Consider the following 23,029-nt stretch of genomic DNA (forward strand, 5'->3'; position numbering starts at 1 on the left):
AATTGTGTACTAGACAGAGGACATTTCCACCGCTCGCTCGTCCTTTTCCTATTGAGGCTTCTTGACAGCCTCCCCCTTAGAGAGTAGAATCATTTATGCTCACAGCAACCTTACATAAAGAGGAATTATAGCTAGAGCTAACATCAGTTACTTAGCTACTTAAACATGTACTATACAAAACTTTTAGAGCACTAGATTTAAAAAAAGTCTAAAGAGAAATGTCTCTCTTCTTGGTGGAAATGCAACATTGTGTGTTCCACATCGTTTCCAACTAAGAGACACTCCTTTCTACCCAAGTGGTCTCTGCTACTTTTTAACCAAAGAGACGTTACTCCACTGAAGATGTTACTCAGCTCCTTAGCTACAAATGAGTACAGTGTGGCTCCTTCTGAGACAAAACACAACAAAACTAGTGATTACAGTCTCCTGTCTGCCTACTGTTTTCCTGTGGCATTGCGGTAACAGTTTAAACCTATGAGGGCTACGTCTGGATCTTCACTCCTTTTCAAACAAATGCCCCTTTCTCTCTCTAACCAATGGGTATACTAGATGATGTCTACACAGGAAACAAAGCTTGAAGAGGACACTTTTACACAGCAAAACTTTCTGAACTGAATGCTCAACCTGTCTGGAGAACAAAAAGTTCAACCTCTTGTCAAAAGAATAGTGCGTTACAAAACATGACATCATCAGGCCTTATAACTCAAACACACAAACACAGACATGTACACATGTACACACACACACACACACACACATACTGTACACACATCATGTCTTCTCCATATATACTGTACATATTTACTGTCTTAATCTTTCTTTGTATCTCTTTAAAATCCTGGAAAAATAAACCAAGACACTTCATATCCTTGATGTCAGATCAACATCTTGTGTCAGAGGTCCTTGAGCGCTACTAGCATTCTTGCCCTATTTCACTGATCTCGTGAACAAAACTAGTCTCAACTGTTTTGTAGGAATTAGTGTCATATCAACTTCAAAAAGCTGAACTATATCCTTACAGTATTTGTTGTCTGGTAGAAAACATAAACCTGTATGACTGGTCTTGTCAGTCCTGACTAAAACACCATTCAGATAAGTGATGAATCAAACCTCAATATTTCTGACCGCTTCTGAATCGGTTTAAAAACAAAGTGACACCTGTTGAGCCCTGTGTTGCAGCCAGATGTGTAATGGTTGAGTGGGTTCCTACCTTGACATACTCCATGGTGGGATCCATGCTGCTGCTGAGGTCCCTGGGGAACAGAGACAGGGTTCTGTTGAGTGAACACATTTCTACTGGCTGCTGCTGGTCCCATCCACTCCCTCCCCGTGCTGTGTTGTGTCTGCAGAGCTGCTGCTACTATCCTGGCTGCTGACTGAGATTCTACCTCCTCTCTGACAGGAGTGGCAAGCTCAGACACCACCCGCCGCCACCCACTTGTCTACCCAACCAGCCCCCACACAAGTCACAGCCACATGTCCCCTTCTTCTGACCTCAGTGGCAAATTCACAGAGGGGTAAGAAACTCCCACATGAGTCCTTTCTCTGTTACATTAGATGAGAAAAAGGGGTTTAAACTGTCCCTGTCATTAGCAGGGCTAGTCCTCCCTAAATTCTCAGAACCACCTCAAGATGTCCATAATGGATTTTGAGAAGAAATCAGTTCTAACGGCTGAGAGGAGTTCATTTCAAATCCCTGAGGACGAGACGATGCCCCCTTAGGGTTCTGCTGAACATTCTGTTTTTTTTAGTTCTGCCTCTCTACTCTACTTTTTTCTCCAATATTCTGTTTTGTGTGATTAAAGAGTAGTTTAATCTAAACCCTTGATGCAGAGGCCTTACAGGGGGGGAATTAATTCCTTGAGCCTTTCACCACTTTTCCCATAGAGATTGTGAAGGGAAAAAACACAAACATCATATTATGGCATTGAACTGGGAGGATGTGTTTTTAGTACTCTCCTGCCAATTTCGGCTAAACTTATTTTGATCTCTTATTTTTAATCCTGGTAACATGAACATCAATTTTCTTGGACAATTTCAGGCGTATCTACATCCATTATGAATCGACTTAAACATAGTCCTCCTAAAACAAGAAGAACATCTCGCATCGACAACGTGGTCCAGGGTAGGCCAGTTAGCCCTGCTAATTCAGCCAGCTCTACTAACCCAGCAAGACCTACAAGCTCCTCACATCACAAGTCCGACATGACAACCAGCAAAGTAGACAACCAGAACCAGAACTAAGGGGTTTTGGAAGCAATCTCTGCCATGAGGGCGGACTTTTCCGCAAAACACAAAGGTGTCCTAACAGGGATTAGTGAGGTTAAACGTGACCATCAAGCCTACTTCCCACACTTGGACGAAGCAGAGGAACACATTTGCATGGTGGAAGATACTGTCGGCTCTGTCAAAACAACGACCGAAAAGTTGGATAAACAGGTGGCGGATCTTACTTCAAAACTAAACTCGAGAACCACCACAGAAGGTCTAATTTGAGACTGGTTAATCTACTTGAAAAAGTGGCAAATGGTGACGCAGTTGCATTTCTCGCTCTCTCTCTTGGAAGCTGATGTGCTCTTTCAATGCGCAAGGGGTACGGAAAGTTGTCCGGCCCCAATGAGTTGAAAGAGCCCATCTGCTTCCTGCTCCTACAGGCCAGAGAAACCATCCCTCTCCTTGAGTGTTTAACATTAAGTTTCTCAACTTTCAAGACAAAGTCCGAGTGATGCGGAAAGCCAGGGCTATGGGCAAGGAAAATCACATATATCACATACGGGGACAAAGAGATCTTGTTCTTTCTTGACCTATCTGCGGTTCTCCGCCGAAAAGGAAAAGGCTACGACAGGGTCAAACAACCAGCTCCGGTCCCTCAACATTGTTAATGGAATATCTGACCGACAATGGATGGTCACACGAGTTTGAATCTCCCTCTCAAACCGAGGCGTTCATCCATGGCATATAACATAAATCTTCTTCCTAGTCATGTTGTAGCTGTGAAGTTTACCACCACTCTGGACTATGGAGAATTAAACCCGCTTGGATTATGTGACTGTTGGCAAGCTAACTAACAATAACTAATTTATTAACTGCTACTGTAGTACTGTAGCTAGCATAACAGTTAAGTGAATAATATGATGAGCTAGCCCACTCAGTTTTCTTATATTATTTGTAGCCTGTATGTGCTCATCACTTAGCTCAGTTTCTTCAATATGACAGGCAAGATAGCTGTCCGTTGAACATTGGATGTCATGTTTAAGTTTATTTATGTTATGTTGATAATTCTCTTCCATTGGATTACATAAAACACTGTAAAATGTTTTCTTTAACCTTTATTTAACTAGGCTTGTCAGTTAAGAACAAATTCTTATTTACAATGACAGCCGAGGAACAATGGGTTAACTGCCGTGTTCAGGGGCAGAACGACAGATGTTTACCTTGTCAGCTTGGGGATTCAATCTAGCAACCTTTTGGTTACTGGCCCAACACTCTAACCACTAGGCTACCTGCTGCCCCAAAATGCTGATGAAGATGTTTAGCTCCATGTCAATGGACACATCAGGACCTTATTCATTCATCCTGCATTACCGAGAAGTATCGGGACTACTTTATATGAAGACACTCATGTATCGGGACTACTTTATATGAAGACACTCATGTGCAAGCCTGACTTCTACATCATGTGCTAGGGCCTTTGGGTAATGTAGCACATATTCAAGGGTATCTTTTTTTCTCACATAGCCTGTTAATTTCTGATCTTTGATACTTTTTTTGGTTTATAAACTTATCATGGTATACTACGTTAATGCTATATGTATGGGCCATTTTGTTACATGGTAGCTACTAGCTATTTTGGACTGTCCATACTTTAACGTTAGCCAGGCTTCACTGACTAGCATTACTGTTTTAGGTGGAGCTATTGTTTGCTACTTTTCAAACGAATACTACGTGATACAGTATTTCACATATCATCTTGCTAGATATGTGTTTTGTTGTGATATTTCACATAACATCTTGCAAGATGGGCCTTTTGTTTTGTTCGTGAGGAGTAATGGCAGAGAGACGGTAGGAGACACTGTTTTATTTAGGGTCGCTTAGGTTAGACTGCTCCCTTTAACGGATCAGTTGTCCACCAGGCTACACTCTACGGTTAGGGGGAGGTTGGAGAGGAAGCGATGGGTGTCTCGGTTAGGGAGACAAGGGAATGATGTTCAGTGTTTTACTGTTAGGATAGATTTATGTTTGTTTGTTCCAACAGATCTTTACATATTTTTCTCACTATAAAATATTCATGCAGTCCTTGTAGTTACTAAACATATTCTAGATATGCCTTTATGCTATAGCTTATTCCATGTTTACATCTTCGGATAAATTACTTCAAATGTCAACCTTAATTTTACTTTGGGGAATGTCTGTAGAGTTTGTAAGCTATCCAAGCTTTAAACAGGTTATTACTAGGCTTAAACAACTTCATTCATCTATTGTGTTCCTACAAGAAACTCACGTGTTTAAGGACGAGCTACTTAAAGTACGCAGGAGATGGCGAGGGCAAGTAAAAGCATCCTGTTTCTCCTCTCATTCTCGTGGTGTTATGGTTTTAATTCACAAATTTGTTCCGTTTCAAGTGGAAAATATTATAACTGATACAGCAGTTAGATAGATTTTTAACAGGGAACTCTTTTGAATGGGTGTATTAATCTGGTTAATGTTGATGGTCCTAATGATGCTATTCCCAAATTCTTTAGGAATGTATTTCTATTGATAGCCTCCCTTCCTGATAAAGTCATAATAGCAGGGGGTTTTAATTGCACTCTTGATCCTCATCTAGATTGCTCCTCTGGTTTAGACACTTCCCACTCGCAGAGTAGAAAGACATTACAGCATGTCATTACGGACTTAAATCTATTTTAATTAACCTTGGAGGACTAAGTAGTATAGACTACTTTTTAGTTTATTGCTCATTGCTTCCCAATGTAGCAGGACGTGGATATAATAGTATTGTTCTGAGTGACCTTTCCCCTGTGTCATTATTCTAAAGGGATACAAAACTGGTAAAAGGATACTCTAGATGTTGTTTGCATCCCAGATGGTTACAGGACCCAGACTTCTTACGTTACGTTGGAGTGCATATAGATGGATATTTTACATTGAACACTGACCAAACCTCAGCGAGTACCAGATGGGAGGCTTTCAAAGCCTATATTAGGGGGCATATTATAAGTTTTAGCAGTTTCAAATCAAATCAATTACATCTGAAAATAACAGCGATGGACAGCAAAATCAGAGAATTGGAGAGGGAAGCTTTTTTGGATACCTCACTAGAAGTAAACAAATAATTATTTACTCTTAAAGCTCAGTATGAAGAACTTTCCACCTCAAAGGCTGCAAACAGCCTAACAAGGCTGAAACAGTCCTTCTATGATCAAGGTGAAAAACATGGCAAATTGCTGGCCTGGTGCATTAAGAAGTTACATTCAGACAAAGCCATTAATTGAATTCCTCATTTCCAAGGACAATTATCAATGGATCCTGTAGAAATAAACCAAACATTTGCTTCCTACTACAACACACTTTACAACTCTGAATCTTAACTTAACTAATCAGACATCATTTTTGGATGGTCTTGATTTTCCCTCTATTTCAGAAGACACAAAATTGGATCTGGAAAAGAATTGAATGGTGTTGAAATATCTGATGCTATTTCTAATATGAAGGGAGGTAAAGCGGCAGGTCCAGATGATTCTCCTAGTAGATATTTAAGGACAAACTTCCAGATCCACTTTTGGATATGCATGCTGAATCCTCTCAGCAAGGTTGTTTCCACCTCTCTCTAAGGAGTGCTTTAATCACTCTTATTCAGAAGCCTGATAAATCCCCAACAAAATGTGAAAGTTAAACTGATTTCTCTTCTGAACTCTGACTCAAAAATTATTGCTAAAGCTTTAGCCAGGAGATTGGATAGAGTGCTCCCATTTCTAACACACAAAGACCAAAATGACTTTGTGAAAAACCGTCAAGGTTTTCACAATGTGAGGAGAGTACTAAACATAGTGCACATGTGAAGGGTCCCCTGAGACTGTCATACTCTCACATGATGCAGAGAAGGCATTCGATAGAGTTGAGTGGTCTTATTTATTTGAAGTGCTTAATTAAGAGAGTTGGGTTTGGGAACTACTTCCGTAAATGGATTAAGATATTATATACCGACCCCACTGCAGAAGTTGCCACTAACAACTTGATTTCACAACCTTTTATGATTTTTTGAGGTACGAGACAAGGATGTCCGGCCAGTCCAATACTCTTTATTTTAGCTATAGAACCCTTTGTCATTGCAGTAAGGTCCCGCCCGTCAATTAGTGGAATTAAAACATTGGATTCTGAACATGTATGCAGATGATACCCTCTTATTCTTAACAGATCTAAAGAATTCTATCTCTTCCCTCTCCAATATAATTAATAACTTTGGTCAGGTTTCTGGATTTAAAGTTAATACAACTTTAAACCTCTTCTATCCTTTTCCTCAACAAGCAAGAGAGACTGAATCCAGTTGTACAGCATCCATTTGTGAATACAGAACAAGGTTTCACATATATTGGTATTAAAATCACACCAGAAATTGGCTCCTTGACTTCAACAAATGATGAACCCATGGTAACGAGTGTAACAGAATCCATCAACAGATGGACATCATTGCCTATATCTATTATTGGTCAAATAAATATCATTAAGATAAATATTCTGTCCAAATGTCTTTATTTATTTCAATCAATTCCTCTGGCTCCACCACCTTTATTTTTTCACAAAGATCAGAAAGATACTCTCAAATTTGATCTGAAGCAACAGAAAACCAAGGCTTAGACTTTCTCTTCTTTATTTGCCCTATGACAGAGGGGGGTTGCAACTTCCACACCTACAGTGGTATTACTGGTCTGCACAACTTAGGGCTGCAATGTTTTGGTTCTCCAAGAAACCATACTTACCCAGGCTGCAGACTGAAATGCTGTCCACAAAAGGCTTAACTCTGTATGGATATTTGTACTCTGCTCCCTTTAAGAAGCTAAAGAAGAATACTACTAATCCCTTTGTTAAAAACATCTTAACTATGTGGCCTGAAGTACAGCAATATCTGGGCGAATCCCCTGTATTATCCAGTTTTACACCAATTTGGGGCAATGACAATTTCACACCTATTAAAAATGACTTGGGGTTTAAAGAATGGCCAAGAAATTGTATTGTTAAAGTAATGGATTTATTCAATTAAAAAGGGCTCATGTCGTTTGAAGAAATAAATGAAAGATTTAGCTTACCACAAAAGCCTTTTTTCAAATACTTACAATTGAGAAGATGTATTTTTTCCAGTCTAAAACAATCTTCCCTACAACGTCATTTGACCACTTTAGAAACTATCTCTGTTGGTGTGTGTTATGGGAGAGTCACTATATGGGAAAATGGTAGATACTCATAAATTCTGATAGTAAGAGACTTCAGTGGATACAAGATATGCAGGAAGATATTTCAGCAAAGGACAGGGGTAGGATATGCTCTAGAGTTCAGATACAGACAATAAACACCTGCCTGAGATTGTTGCAATACAATTTGATCATGAGAACATATATCACCTGTTAAGCTCCACATATTTGACCCTAATATCCCAGACCTGTGTTAAATGTGACATGCATTTAGGCACCTTGAATCATTGCCTGCGGGAATGTGCTGAAATACAAAAGTTTTGGAGCTCAGTACTGCACTATATCTCTGAGATTACCTCTACCCCAATACCATTAATCCCTAAACTTTGCATCCTAAATCTTTACCCAGGGAATTTCTCTTTACATAGGAAAGAGAAGAAAATGGTTGATCTCTGTCTATTACAAGCTAGACTTTCAATTGCTCTGCACTGAAAGTATGTCAGTTCACCCTCACTTGGTCATTGGTTAAAATAATTTATGTCAATCCTGGCTCTTGAAAAATGTACTTATATAGTGAAAAAGAAAGCCCCAGAGTTTCATGATATTTGGGATCTGTTTTGTGACTTTTTGCAAACCAGTGATATTTTAGAAGAATTGGAAGGTGAATATTAGGTGAATATTGGCTATAGTCGAAGTGTAATCTGCATTATCTACGACTGAATGTTATACTTTTTATGTATTTTTATTAGTAGAAATGTGTCTGTGAATGTTTGGTTGTTATGCTTTTGTCTCTTTGGGTTGGTGGGGTATGTGTGGAAATAAAGAAATCCATGTATTTCTGTAATTGTTGATTTGGAACTAATAAATATGTGTTCAAAAAAGTGTTTTAAGAAGAGGCTCTGTGGAATAGAAAACAGTGGAATGTTGCCCCTTATTCCATACAAAATGTTGGCTAAGCGAACAGGTATCCAAACCAAAGAATTTACAGTAAGATTACAATCTAAAAGTAACTCACCAAACTACGTTGATGGCCCTTGGTCTTTCCTTTTTTCCCTAATGTTCTGAACAGGGCGTGAATGCAGCAGGAAATACGGTGGCGAATAAAGTCAACTGGAAAGAGGATGTTTGCTGCATCCTGAGAAGTTCAGCGTCGGCCACTAGCTCTTAAACAGCTCCTCTCACCTCTTTCTCCATTTAGCTTCTGTACGACCGCGTCTCATCTACTCACTGAACTTGGGAGAACTGAACTTTCTCTCCTCTGCATATTCTTTCATGTCAGCCCACACAATAACCTGGCTTTTCTTTCAGCAGGGTGAGTGGGTGGTTGTATGTCACACCACCTCAGAGGAACACAACACAACACAGGCAGGCTGCTGCGCTGGCTGGTTCAGCTCTGAAGTCACTCCCTCCGAATAAAGAGCTGGCCTTGTTACTCAACAACTACAGCTACAGTGTTAGGTAACATCCCAATCAGTTCACAGTGTGGTGGTATCATACAGTTCACAGTGAGGTGGTATCATACAGTTCACAGTGTGGTGGTATCATACAGTTCACAGTGTGGTGGTATGATACAGTTCACAGTGTGGTGGTATCATACAGTTCACAGTGTGGTGGTATCATACAGTTCACAGTGTGGTGGTATCATACAGTTCAGTGTGGTGATATCATACAGTTCACAGTGTGGTGGTATCATACAGTTCAGTGTGGTGGTATCATACAGTTCACAGTGTGGTGATATCATACAGTTCACAGTGTAGTGATATCATACAGTTCACAGTGTGGTGTTATCATACAGTTCACAGTGTAGTGATATCATACAGTTCACAGTGTAGTGATATCATACAGTTCACAGTGTGGTGTTATCATACAGTTCACAGTGTAGTGATATCATACAGTTCACAGTGTGGTGGTATCATACAGTTCACAGTACGGTGATATCATACAGTTCACAGAGCAGTGGTATCATACAGTTCACAGTGTGGTGGTATCATACAGTTCACAGTGTGGTGGTATCATACAGTTCACAGTGTGGTGGTATCATACAGTTCACAGTGTGGTGGTATCATACAGTTCACAGTACATGGTATAATACAGTTCACAGTGTGGTGGTATCATACAGTTCGTAGAGCAGTGGTATCATACAGTTCACAGTGTGGTGATATCATACAGTTCACAGTGTGGTGGTATCATACAGTTCACAGTGTGGTGATATCATACAGTTCACAGTGTGGTGGTATCATACAGTTCACAGTGTGGTGATATCATCAGTTCACAGTACGTGGTATCATACAGTTCACAGTGTGGTGGTATCATACAGTTCACAGTGTGGTGGTATCATACAGTTCACAGTGTGGTGGTATCATACAGTTCACAGTGTGGTGGTATCATACAGTTCACAGTGAGGTGGTATCATACAGTTCACAGTGTGGTGGTATCATACAGTTCACAGTATGTGGTATCATACAGTTCACAGTGTGGTGGTATCATACAGTTCACAGTGAGGTGGTATCATACAGTTCACAGTGTGGTGGTATCATACAGTTCACAGTACGTGGTATCATACAGTTCACAGTGTGGTGGTATCATACAGTTCGCAGAGCAATGGTATCATGCAGTTCACAGTGTGGTGGTATCATGCAGTTCACAGTACGGTGATATCATACAGTTCACTGCGCGTTGGTATCTTTCAGGACATACAATATATCCCCAACCTCTTGGGTCTGAGAGGCTAGAGAACAGAGATGTTGGGAGGCATAGTGGAGATTTGATTATTTTTCACAGAAAGAGGATGAGCGAGGCCGCAGGCCAGCCAAAGAGCCTCTCCCTCTGAGCGGTTGAGTGTCAGCCAAACCACAGCTGCATCGTTTCGCAGAGAGAAAATGTGTACCCTACAAAACCACTGACTTTCCTCAAACCTCAAGTTCAAATGGATCTCAGTCAAGCCAAGGACAAGGACAGGCCAGGTCACACACAGACGACCTGGCTATAATTGGATTTCCCGCACACAACCTCCCCTTCTCTGACTGACTGACTGAGAGAGAGGGGCACTTGACATGCAACACTCCCTCAGCCCTACAGAAGAGTCAAAGGTTGTTCTGGACGCCTAAGGCACATGCACATTACTGACTCAAGGGGCAGTGTGACTCTATTGGCAAATCCCTCAACTTTTACACGTATAGTACAGTGAATCACCACTCTACGGGGCACAACATAACTTCAATCAAGTCACCTTATTGAAGTCATTTTCCTTAATAAATGCATACATATACTACTCACACTGAGTGACCATCTGGCCATGGAATAGTTAATACAGGAGAAACTGGGGGAGGTGAAGGGGTGTGAATGATTGGCCCAGGGTGAGTCGGATAAATCTCTTTATTTTACAGGGTAGCAGCAGGTGTGTGTCCCCTCAGATAGAACATGTTCTGTCCCTCAGCCTCCTGCTGGCTGGTTCAGCTGGGGAGAAGGACAAGTAGCAGCAGCCTTCCAAAAGCAGAACCAGCACCTGATGGTCTGGGCTGGGTGAACATTATAAACAGAACTACAAACACACTGACAGGAATTATAGTGTGTACACTGTGATTGGCTTAGAAGCGTGTGAGTCCCACAGCCAATCAATACAAATGATGGTGTACAGTAAATGTTTGTTCTGTGGCTGTGTTTGATATTGGAATTGAAGGTTCACTGTACCTAACCAACCACAGCATGATTTGATCATAACAATAGCATATTTTTCCTGGATTCGGGTTAGCGCACTGCGTCCTTGGAAACATCGAGGCCTGGCATCATGATTTATTTCTGTTGTGATCCTGAGGATAGCCTTGGCATGGCCGGAAAACAACAATATGTCCCTTGAAAGAATGTGGTGTGTGTGATGTCTATTCGCCTACCCACATGGTCCTATCAATGTACTGTACATACTGCAGCTCCATGTTTTTGTTTTGGATCAGAGTGGTTTATTCAGAACTGACCCTGGCAGTCAGATATCTGGAAAAAAACACTTCACTTTTTTTTTGTTTTACCTTCACCACTTTTCCCCATTCTCCAGCCTTGCCTGTTACCATACAGGGGTCTGGCCCAAACTCAGCAGCAGCCCATTTCTCAACAGAACAAACAGAGAAGCTCAGGTCAGTCTAGATTCTGAGCTCACGGCCAGCTCCAACTTTAATCAGCCCTTTCATCTCCTCTACGAGGCTGTAAATCTCCTCTCCAGCTCAACCTGAGACCAACTCGTAAAGGATTTGCAGGCACACCGCAGCCAGAACTGTCTATCTCTCCCTGGAGCAAAGTGAGTGAGCCCTGGGTTATAGGGGCTATCTGGCTTATACATACGCACACAGACAGACTGAGGTCAGGGGTCACCTGAAAAATGTCTCCCTTTGTGGATCAATCCAGATAGTGTCATCGATACAGAATAAACACTGATTAAGTAGCGTGTCACTGAAGGATGGAGCACTGTCTGGGGCAAGGGTCAACAGACAGTCAGGGAGACTAACAGATCAGCACAAAGAAACAGGTTTATTTCAAACATGTACAATATCCATGGAACAACAATTAGCCAAGTAGTTAAGTCAGTGAGCAGAAATGAAGTGGTCATTCACTCATGTAATCTCCATGAAAAGAGATGATAGAATGGCATATCCTCCCATCTGAAGTTAAGGACAGACCTATCTTTTCATAACAGAACAGGACAAAGACCTTTGAGTAATCCTGAAATCTCCCCCTCTAGCCAGCCACAACCAGTCAACCAGTGGCCTTAAGATAGACACAATGGGGCTGCAGTCCTGTCCTGTAGCAGGCAGCACAGTGCAGGCAGAATGGGTCCCTAAGAACTAAAGCTTTTATAGTGTTCTGTTAGCCTTCATCCATGTCCCCATATCAGTGTCTAGAGTTACAGCAGCACCCACAATCGGATACACTACAGCTGGACTCTGGGCTGTGTACTTAATGCCACAGGATCCCCTGTTCAAATCAAATGTTATTGGTCACATAAATGCTCGAAATGCTTGTGTCCCTAACTCCAACAGTGCAGTAGTGTCTAACAATTCACAACAATACACACAAATCTAAAAGTAAAATAAATATATAAATATTAGGACGTGCAATGTTCTGAAGAAGACACTACGCCTCAGGGCTCTCTTCAGTACCTCTCTAACCCTCCTCTGCCTCCCTCTCTCACCATCTCTCCCTCCCTCCTCCTCTCTCTCTCTCTCCCTCCCTCCTCCTCTCTCTCTCTCTCTCTCCCTCCCTCCCTCCTCCTCTCTCTCTCTCTCTCCCTCCCTCCCTCCTCTCTCTCCCTCCCTCCCTCCCTCCCTCCTCCTCTCTCTCTCTCCGTCCCTCCTCCTCTCTCTCCCTCCCTCCTCCCCTCGCTTTGCTGAGCCAGACAGTCCTCTACCCTTGTTGCTCCTCTTCACCTCCACTGTGTATCCCATAGTGCCAGAATGGAGGTTGTTATGGAAACCAGTGGCTAATTTATTCTCTTTCCCTTTGTCTAGATTTTACCTTCACTAACCTCACCAGCTTTATGGGGATGAAATACTAGACCAATATTAGATAACCTTCGAATGTCAAGGGATGGACGCAGCCTTTTCAGTTCTAATTAACACCCCCCTCGCACCCCGACCCACTTCCTCCACCCAGGCCCAGACATATTCTATCTGCCTGCTCAGAGCGCGTCTAAAGAGGGGGGCTGTGTTTCATTCTGTCCCGCGCTGCTGGGTTGCTCTGGTCTACAGTGTCACATAAAGACATCCTTCAGTGATTTCAAAAAAACTTTTACTGTTAAAAAGCGATATCCCAAGTATAAATACAGTTACTTTCACACACTAAAGGGTAAAAACAATGTTTGAGCAAAATATATATATATTTTTTTACACAACTGCATACTTCAAGGAGTAGGGCATTCAATGAGTTGGTCTGATGGGAATCCATGATGTCATTGGACTCCCCGTTGCTTAAGGAACATTAAAGGAGCAATAGAGAACAAAAGATGAATGCCCCCCCCCACCCACTTGTGCTATGTAATGATTTGCCTGGACAACCTATTGAGATGCGCCTTTTGTTAAGTAAATCAGGTGTTAAATGAGGTGAAAAGGAGACTGGAGTGCCACTTTAAGACTCTGCCACACAGGATCTAACTCACAGCCAGGGCTGTCTGGGCCTATATCTCTCAACTAGAGACAAGCTTTGTTGTTGTGTTGGGTGGTTTATATCACCCTAAACAGAAGCCTTCCCGTCACTCCATCTCTGTGAGATGTGTGTATGTTTTATTATGTCTCTGCCCACAGCTTTCTGGGCTAATCACATGAATTGATGCTGTGGAACTTCTACCTTCACTTTCTGTGTTATCTAAGATCAAGCTAGCCCTATCAGCAGTCTGACACTGTTGTGTTTCAGTAGTGAGTGCAAGGTTCTGTGGGGAGGAGGAAGGCCCAAGCCCCGGATAACATCTAGAGGGGGCCAGAGTGAAGCTGCAATGCAGTGACTCAACAGGGCCTGAGGGATATGACAGACAGTAGCAGAGAGGCTAGTGCTAACATGTGCTGCTCACGGATTAGATCTCAGCTGACCTGCTTACCATGACAGACGCTTGAGCTGGGACACTATTTCAGAGTGAAGTAGTCTCAGTCAGTCAGGGGGGTGATAGCAGCACAGTACTCAAGTAGCTTTGAAGAGCGACCCCTAAGTGTCTTATTTTACAAAACATAACCCTTTATTTTAGATTGCGTGATATGAACAAAGGAAAATGTAGTATTTAGTATTTATTAGGACTCCTATTACCTGCTGCCAAGGTAGTCCTAAACTAGTCCTAAATATAAAGCATAGCACTGGAGCAATGAAGGATGTTTGTCTGTACCTGTATGCAGAGCGGCCTTCCCTCCCTGTATGGTAAGGCTGGTGTTCCTCTATGATGTTGTGAATGAGTGGCGAGGAGGGCAGGCGGGTGCGGGCCGGGTGGGGAAGGGTGCCCATGTGGCTGTACATGTCCCAGGAGCGGGCAGGGCCCTGGGCAGGGGCTGGGGACCCTTTCTTCCTCCTAGGCAGAGTGCCATGGATGGAGACACTGTGGTATCCGGCTGGGGGCAGCTCTGGTACTGCAGGCCTGGAGGTCAGCAGGTCCATGGAGGAGGCCAGGGGACACGGCCTGCTGCCTACGCCCATGTGCATATTCCTGGGCAGACTGGCAAACTTCCCCTCCGCCATCATCCTCAGCTCTGAGAGGGAAGAACGAGAGAGACACACAATCAGAACAGATGGCAGGAAGAGTGGACTGAGGACCTACTTCCACCTAGAGGTTATATAAGGCTGGTTATCGCAGACGACTGTGTTTTCTCCTTGTTATGACAATATCACAGAGACATGGTGTCTGGGACAGTAAACAGGTGCTGCTGATGCACAAGATAGGTGGCAACATTTACATGCGTGCCTTTCCTCTTAAGCTGTCAGTATAGTATAGCACAGTGACAATGGCATTGCTACTGGATATGTTAAGATCATGTACACTGAAATGATGCCAATGGCACAGAGACCACCATCCTTCATTTATCCAAGTCATAGTTCCACTGATGATCCCTCCCTCTCCATACAACCACCCAGAGAGAGAGGAACAGCAAGGAGCATGGAGACACAACTCCAGGCTATCAGTGAACCACCAGCCAGTCTGACTCTGACAACACAACAGCAGATAGGGATCTCTTGTTCTCGGTCTTCTCCAAAAACATGTTTACCTCAGTTTGGACCACTACGCCTCTAATTGGACAATGAAATAAAGACTTCTTTCTAAGCCGAGAAGCTTTTCTGCTCAGCTTTCTGCTTTTATCTGTTGCCTCCAGCCAACTCCTTAACATGCTTAACAAGCAGAGAAACCAAATTCCCTCCTCAGCAGAGAGGGGATGACGTCACTTGTTGTTGCTGCTGCTGTTTCCTCACCTGCTCCTCAAAGAGCAGCAGCACAGGATTATTCATAACCTGTTTCATTTCCTAAACTTGACGTGGCATGTGAAGGGGAGTGAGTGTAAAACAAAATGGTATGTCAATCATCTCAGGGTTTAGCTGTAATTTAGGTTGTTTGATTATCATACTGTAAGGGGTCAACTGAGGATAAAGCCTGCGGTCTTCATTCAAATGCAATTGTGTGGTGATGGAAGATAAAGAAAACCTTTGGTTAAGATCGCCTGGCACTTTGATAATTTCTTAAAAAACAGCCTAGACAAGACTGGTCACCATCCTTCACTGTGTTTTTGCTGGTGACCAGCCTTCACTGTGTTTTTGCTGGTGACCAGTCTTCACTGTGTTTTTGCTGGTGACCAGCCTTCACTGTATTTTTGCTGGTGACCAGCCTTCACTGTGTTTTTTGCTGGTGACCAGCCTTCACTGTGTTTTTGCTGGTGACCAGCCTTCACTGTGCTTTTGCTGGTGACCAGCCTTCACTGTGTTTTTGCTGGTGATCAGCCTTCACTGTGTTTTTGCTTGTGACCCGCCTTCACTGTGTTTTTGCTGGTGACCCGCCTTCACTGTGTTTTTGCTGGTGCTTTCACTGTGTTTTTTCTTCACTGTGTTTTTGCTGGTGACCCGCCTTCACTGTGTTTTTGCTGGTGCCTTCACTGTGTTTTTGCTTGTGACCAGCCTTCACTGTGTTTTTGCTGGTGAGTAGCCTTCACTGCGTTTTTGCTGGTGCTTTCACTGTGTTTTTGCTGGTGCCTTCACTGTGTTTTTGCTGGTGCCTTCACTGTGTTTTTGCTGGTGACCAGTCTTCACTGTGTTTAGGACACTGGTGACCAGTCTTCACTGTGTTTAGGACACTGGTGACCGGCATGGTATGCTGGTGACCAGTCTATTCTGGTATGCTGGTCACCAGCAAAACCAGCATCAAAGTGCTTCATTAATTAAGACAGAACATTACATGTACTATAAGGCCTTACTTTTCAGGTTCTAGTTTCCCCCTAAAACAGTAGCCACATCAGGCCTGCAAGTCACATCAGGCTGGCTTGCAAAATAGATTTTTAATTCCTGTTGGAATCCAGACAGAATGGGGGATATATAACAATTGTAACTTTTATTCACCCACAATCTGTATTCATAATTACTGCCTGGGTTAGAAAGATGAATAATGAAACTACCTAAACCATCTAAACTGGAACAACCATTTCAGTAACAGGTACAATAAGTCCAACTAACAGATTGGATTAGTTTATAAACATGTATGTTATTTATCGTTGTGTAGCGTAAGATTTATTAATCAATCAATGTACATGCAAAAACACAAAAAAATGTGAAACAAACCATTCAAAAATATCTAACTGCAGTAGAGAATTCTGGGAAATATGATAATGATGGGCATGGTTTTGCCAGGCCAGCTTGACCAGTTAGACTATTGTGGACCAGCATAGATCGGCATGATCACTAGCATACCATCATAAACTGGTCACCAGCGTCACCAGCTTGACCAGCTGGTCGGCCAACCTAACCAGCTAGACCATGCTGGTCAGACCAGCTTGAAATGTTACTGTTTTTTTCATCAGGGTTTGCTTTACACATTCATGTATGGATGTGAACCTCTGTGTGATTAAAAAAGCAGAGTAGTGCAGAATGCGTGTAAAACAATGGGCGGTGGGTTGAGGGAGCAGCAGTCCTATAGAAACAGCCCCTTGGGGAGGATGGGGACAAGGAGAGGTGGAGAATCCACTGACCCAGACAACAGCTGAATGTGACCACGCACTGACCCTATTAACTAGCGCTATTCAACACACATACACACGGTCACCGTGACCCCAACACACACACACACACACACACACACACACACACACAAGGCCTGGTGCTGCTTTCAGAGCCTTTGTCCTGTTTCTTCTGTGTGAAATTTAATCTGAGCCAGCGCTGGTGTCAGTGTTTAGGTCTGGTATTAACTCTGTGACCTGTCTCTAACTGAGAGGGGGAGATTAAGGCCCTGCTTCACATCCCTAAAATGGTTCATCCTCCCCACAGGGATTGCAGTGCAACCAGATATGTTCTTCTATGGGGAGATGCTCCGCTGTTTAACCCGCTGGCTGAGTGCCAGGAGGGCAGCAGAAGGGAGGACTACTCTGTAGCATGGGAGGAATTCCCCACCATCACGGGTACTGCTGACTGACTGACTGACTGATGGGAGAGTACCATAATCTGCCCTGTGATGACAGCACACTTCCAAATACACAGACACACTCATTCCTATCATGTAAATGCAATTTAAATAGTAGTACAACATAGTCCTGAAATTGACGTATGCGAAGATCTCCATTCTCTCTGTTCTATGTCTCCTTACTCAGCATAGCAGCATCAAGGAGATGATAGAATGCTGGGAAATAACCATGGTTAACAACAGGTTTCAATCTCAGGAGAATTTAGGGCATTTCAAGGTGAAATTGGATCGGAAACACTTTTAATCCACCTACTGTGTTCCAGGTGTATTGTGAGACTAAAGATCAGATCAGAGTACTGGCTTTCACAGAGTGATTTGGTACTGTTAGCTATCCAGAATCAAAAACTCCACTATATTTTTTTAAGTCTCCCAGAAATTACTTAACACCTCTAATATCATGTCGATCACATGTCCTGACGTGGATCTCAAATCACCACAGATGTTTATTCCCCTGCTCTGTGTCCAGACTCATCATGTGGGCTCAGTCACTGAGCACGTTCCACTTACTCATCATCATCATCATCATCAACAACATTATACCACAGAACAAACACAAATTACAGTCTATGGGGGTGTGACAAATCACACAACTCACCCAGAGAGGAGAGGTTTTACTCTGCCCAAAATCTGTCCACGAAAATAACCCCACGAAATGAGCAATTTTTGTATGGCGGTTAATGAGGGAGTGTGGAATTTGTAAAAAAACAAAAAAAAACAACTACAAAGCAAAATCGGGTTCTGAGAAATTTTAGCAAAACCGTGGGATGGTGCCAGGTTTCCTTCAGATGTGACATTTGGCATTCAGGCCAAAGAGTTCAATCTAGTTTCTCTTGGTCTGAGAATCCCTTAGGTGCCTTTTGGCAAACTCCAAGCGGGCTGTCATGTGCCTTTTTCTTAGGAGTGGCTTCCGTCTGGACTCCCTACCATAAAGGCCTGATTGGTGGAGTGCTGCAGAGATGGTTGTCCTTCTGAAAGGTTCTCCCACCTCCATAAAGGAACTCTGGAGCTCTGTCAGAGTGACCATCGGGTACTCGGTCACCTTCCTGACCAAGGCCCTTCTCCCCTGATTGCTCAGTTTGGCCAGGCGGCCAGCTCTAGGAAGAGTCTTGGTGGTTCCAAACTTCTTCCATTTAAGAATGATGGTGGCCACTGTGTTCCTGGGGACCTTCAATAATGCAGAAATGTTTTGTAACCTTCCCCAGATCAGTGCCTTGACACAATCCATAATCAGAGCTCTACTGACAATTCCTACAACTTCATGACTTGGTTACGGCTCTGACATGCACTGTCAACTGTGGGACCTTATATCGACAGGTGTGTGCCTTACCAAATAATGTCCAATCAATTGAATCTACCACAGGTGGACTCCAATAAAGTTGTAGAAACATCTCAAATATGACCAATGGAAACAGGATGCACCTGAGCTCTATTTCGAGTCTCATAGCAAAGGGTCTGAATACATATGTAATTAAGGTATTTCAGTTGAATTTGCTAAAAAAAATTAAAATAAGTCAGAATACTTTCCCGAATGCACTGTATTTATTTTGTTAGAGCGGTCACTTGACTATCTTGTCAATATAATAAACTATCTTTGACTCAATCAAACACCCGACCTTAACCAACAGCACCCACCTAGTGCTAAGCAGCCATTTTGTGCCAGACCACTCTTCAGTGGCCAGGTGAGGATTCCTATAGAAGCCAGTGAAACTGGTGGGCTGAGGCAAGGGGTTAATTGGCTGGTGCCTGAGGGCTTAGGGCTGGTCAGTGTGTGGAGGCTTGCTGTTGACCTCAGAAAAAGCAGAATGAGAAACCAGCAGTGAGTCAGTGTGGCCAAAACCAGGCACATCTGTTCCCACTCAAGGAATGCTGTTTGATAATTACTTCCCTGTGGTGAGTCTGTTGCACGTGCTGGAAGACAAAGGGTTAACTCTGTCTGGGCTCATTAAGACAACATGAATATTCAATATTCTGATAAAATAAATGATTCATGTGAAATACTAGAAGAGGTGACAAGGTTATGGCTGTTATTTGAACTGAGGTGTGAGTGTAGAAAATCGCCACCGTCCCTCTTCTTTTGTCTATCTCCTCTCTGCCTCATGATGTCACTCCGCTTTACCTCACACTGTTTCACTTCCTTTCTCTCTTTTGTCTGTCTACCTCTCACAAGCACAATGGTCTTTCTCTGGCTCTTTCCATCTCTCTCTGTCCTCTCATCACTTTAACTGCTGCCCACTGCTGACATTATCCTATGCATATTACACACACACACACACACACACACACACACACACACACACACACACACACACACACACACACACACACACACACTAAAGTTCTGGCTCATGGAACTTGTCATTAGCTCATGTCAACAAACACAAATATTGTCTTTTTTTACTGTACTTATAGTAGGAGCATTGTGTCCTGCACTAGTCACACAGCATCTACAAATCTGTTACCTAATAGTGAGCAATGTCAAAATTGGCCTTGATCAGAAAGATATGTGAGTCAAAATATAAAGGAAATGAAACTATAAACATCAAAACTAAAGCGTATTAGAGAAGTTACTGAAAAGTGGAGGAAGAGAATATTCCAGTGCATTTCAAAACCAACTGGCCAGTATAATCAGAGTTATGTTGTTTTCTCCAGCCTTCCCCCACACTCACTCCTCCATGTGAATCTAGTGAATAATGCAAGTCCCCTTTAATGAATTCAAACCTGCGTTGAGTGGACAAAAGGCCAGAGAGAGGCTGTGGGCCACGAGAGTACTCTGCAAAATAAAACCTCTAAAACACTTGGCACTATAGGGCTGACTGCTATGCCCATCCAGCTTCTCCCATCCATCCCATATCTGACAATGGAAACAGGCAGTTCTGAGGGAGACAAAACAGTTTGGTCTAGTCTAGTTTAGAATATCAGCCTGTTGTACTCCGTGATCATTTGGGCTGACCATACATCTCTCCCCCCATCAGACCCATCACACCCAGGGCTTTGGGAGTTCTCTCTCCCCGCATTAACGCTGGTCCTCCACTCAGTACACAAATCACAGTGAATCAGGCTGGATACAGGCTCTGAGCCGGCTTTCAGGGTTTCTATAGCAGGGTGTCCAGCTTGCATCTTATCTAGTTTACAGGAAGGAACAGGAAGCTGTGGAGAAAGGATCTGACTTGTGAATAGCTCACATGCCCAATCAGCTGAGGTGTGGAGGCAACAGGCAGGGCAGGGAGATCCGGATGTCTTTCAGCTGGGGCTCTAAATGCAGCAGCCAGCAGACACTTCACAGCTCTAGGGACATATAAAATCTGTTTAATTTTTGCCTGATTTCATTTTTCCCTCTTATAATCATACTTATTTTTTATATAGAAAAACAACACAATGTTTCAACCACATCAGGGGACCATTTTTGACATCTGGGAAGAATCTAATAGATTTTGTGCGCACCAGCAATAGACCATTGTTTGGTTAGCAGTGTTTCTGTAGCACTCATCTCATTGCAGAGTTTGCAAAACAAATGGCCACTGGGATTGATGCAAAGTTAACATGTAATTTAGAAGGTTTTTGGGAAAACCTTCTTCTGGTTGAGATGGAATCATTATCATCATCGCTAGCGGCTACACAAAGTGTAGACATACACGTTCACCGCACACACATAGACAGGGGCATTCCTGTTTTGTTTCACAATGTTGCAGGAAAATATGAATCACTGATACATTTTGTTCGTGACTTATGATTAACTTGGGCCAATTAATGCATTTTCTAATAAGTTCAATAGATTTAGTTGATTTCCTACTACTAAATCCAATACATTTTTATATATTGTTGCATTCAGTTTTAATGTCTGGATTCTGTCCACATTCTCTTCTACGCAGATTTTATAAGGCCCTACAGCTCCAGCTCTGTCACATGCTGCAGGCCTGGCCCCTCATTACCCAGACAGCAAAGCAGACACACAGGGAAAGCTAATGAGTGGCACAGGAAAACAACGCCACAAATAAAAATCATGCAGGGAAATGGAGAGGGATAAAATTAACCAGAGGAAACTGATTGAGTGAGGTTGCCCTTCCTCTCTCACCGCAAACTGGAGAGAGTGGATGGGCGGAAAACTGAGGACAAACATGCTTGCACACAGACATTAGCATAAACATACACACACACACACACACACACACACACACACACACACACACACACACACACACACACACACACACACACACACACACACACACACACCAGTGCATTACTGAAGCATCCCCTGGCCAGTCTTTCTCTCCAGATCTCTGAAATGAACAATGAGCCCAACTGTCACATGACACTTGTTTGGGCCCTTCTTTTGTTGAGAAAGGGGGGTGTTTGATATGAACTCAGATCTTCCTCTCCTCCTCCTCAGAGAGAAAGACAGCTACAGAGAGAGAAGAAGCAAGAAAGAGAGTGAGAGAGAGAGAGAGAGAAAGAAACCCGCTGAGTCTTAGTTTATGGGCTGCATGGCTGGTCTGTGTGTGATATATTAATCGCTAGTTATTAAAGCCCACAGCAGTGGCTGCCACTCCATTCCTCACCAACAAGACCAGCTACTGTCATCTCTCTCCTACACACACAGCATCTTAGGTGGACAATTTCCCAAGGGAAAAGTCTCAGAAAGCAAGTCCTTGAAAGACATCGATTCAGTAGTCGAAATGCTTATCTTATGATATTGTGTAAAATAAAGAAAAAACGTTTTAGGAAATATTTGTAAAAGTTTGACCTTGTTAGCGAGAAAAGGCTGCAAAAACTGAATTGACTAAAGTAACTCTATTAAAAACAATACTGAGAGTTTCCTGTTGTTGTGAAGACGTGTAAAGTCTGAATAAATCAACGTTCTTTGAAGTCGTAAACATACTAGAGAGATAGATACTGCCCACACCTCTGTAACTCCTATCAGCATTTAGATACAACCCCATCACACTCCAACACTCCCTGTGACTTCCATTCAGTATAATTTCCAAAATTCCTTACCTGTCTATTTTAAAGTTGTTTTGAAAAAGAGCACAGCCAGAGATTTACTCCTCACTTTACTTGAGTAGAGTTCCTCCTGAGCTGTAGCACTACAGAGTCCAAGGCATAGTAGACTGACTGACCAGCACAAAGACTCACACAGACAGGCAACAACAAGACCAGCGTGCAGAAACAAATTCCTTCCTCATCTCTCTCTCTCTCTCTCTCTCTCTCTCTCTCTCTCTCTCTCTCTCTCGCTCTCTCGCTTGCTCTCTCTCGCTCTCTCTCTCTCGCTCGCTCTCTCGCTCTTGCTTTGTGTCCCTGGGCCTCCCACAGTGGCTGTGTTGCCCTCCTATTCCCCTCAGTAGTATGACATTATCTCTCAATTCAATTCAAGGGGCTTCAGTGGCATTGGACACAAAATCAGCAAAAAAGAAACGTCCTCTCACTATCAACTGCGTTTATTTTCAGA

The 23,029-nt window shown here is 42.9% G+C and overlaps 1 protein-coding gene across 3 annotated transcripts in view; it reads right to left on the minus strand.

The window, feature by feature from the left end:
- Window positions 1-22,726, minus strand: part of LOC139406607 (breast cancer anti-estrogen resistance protein 3-like) — a 54,321-nt gene extending 31,595 nt beyond the window's left edge. Inside the window, exons 1-3 of one of the 3 annotated variants that reach the window (XM_071149375.1) lie at window positions 22,579-22,726; window positions 14,263-14,620; window positions 1,211-1,253 (exon numbers count right to left, since the gene is read on the minus strand). In XM_071149375.1, coding sequence (XP_071005476.1) covers window positions 1,211-1,253; window positions 14,263-14,612 — 393 coding nt within the window. In that variant the 5' untranslated portion in view covers window positions 14,613-14,620; window positions 22,579-22,726. Of the gene's footprint in view, window positions 1-1,210; window positions 1,254-8,421; window positions 8,802-14,262; window positions 14,621-22,578 lie in introns of those variants that run through there. The other 2 variants (XM_071149377.1, XM_071149378.1) reach the window with 2 other exon arrangements.
- Window positions 22,727-23,029: the final 303 nt, after the last annotated feature.

The sequence above is a fragment of the Oncorhynchus clarkii genome, chromosome 4 (genome assembly GCF_045791955.1).
Source record: "Oncorhynchus clarkii lewisi isolate Uvic-CL-2024 chromosome 4, UVic_Ocla_1.0, whole genome shotgun sequence".
Lineage (NCBI taxonomy): Eukaryota > Metazoa > Chordata > Actinopteri > Salmoniformes > Salmonidae > Oncorhynchus > Oncorhynchus clarkii.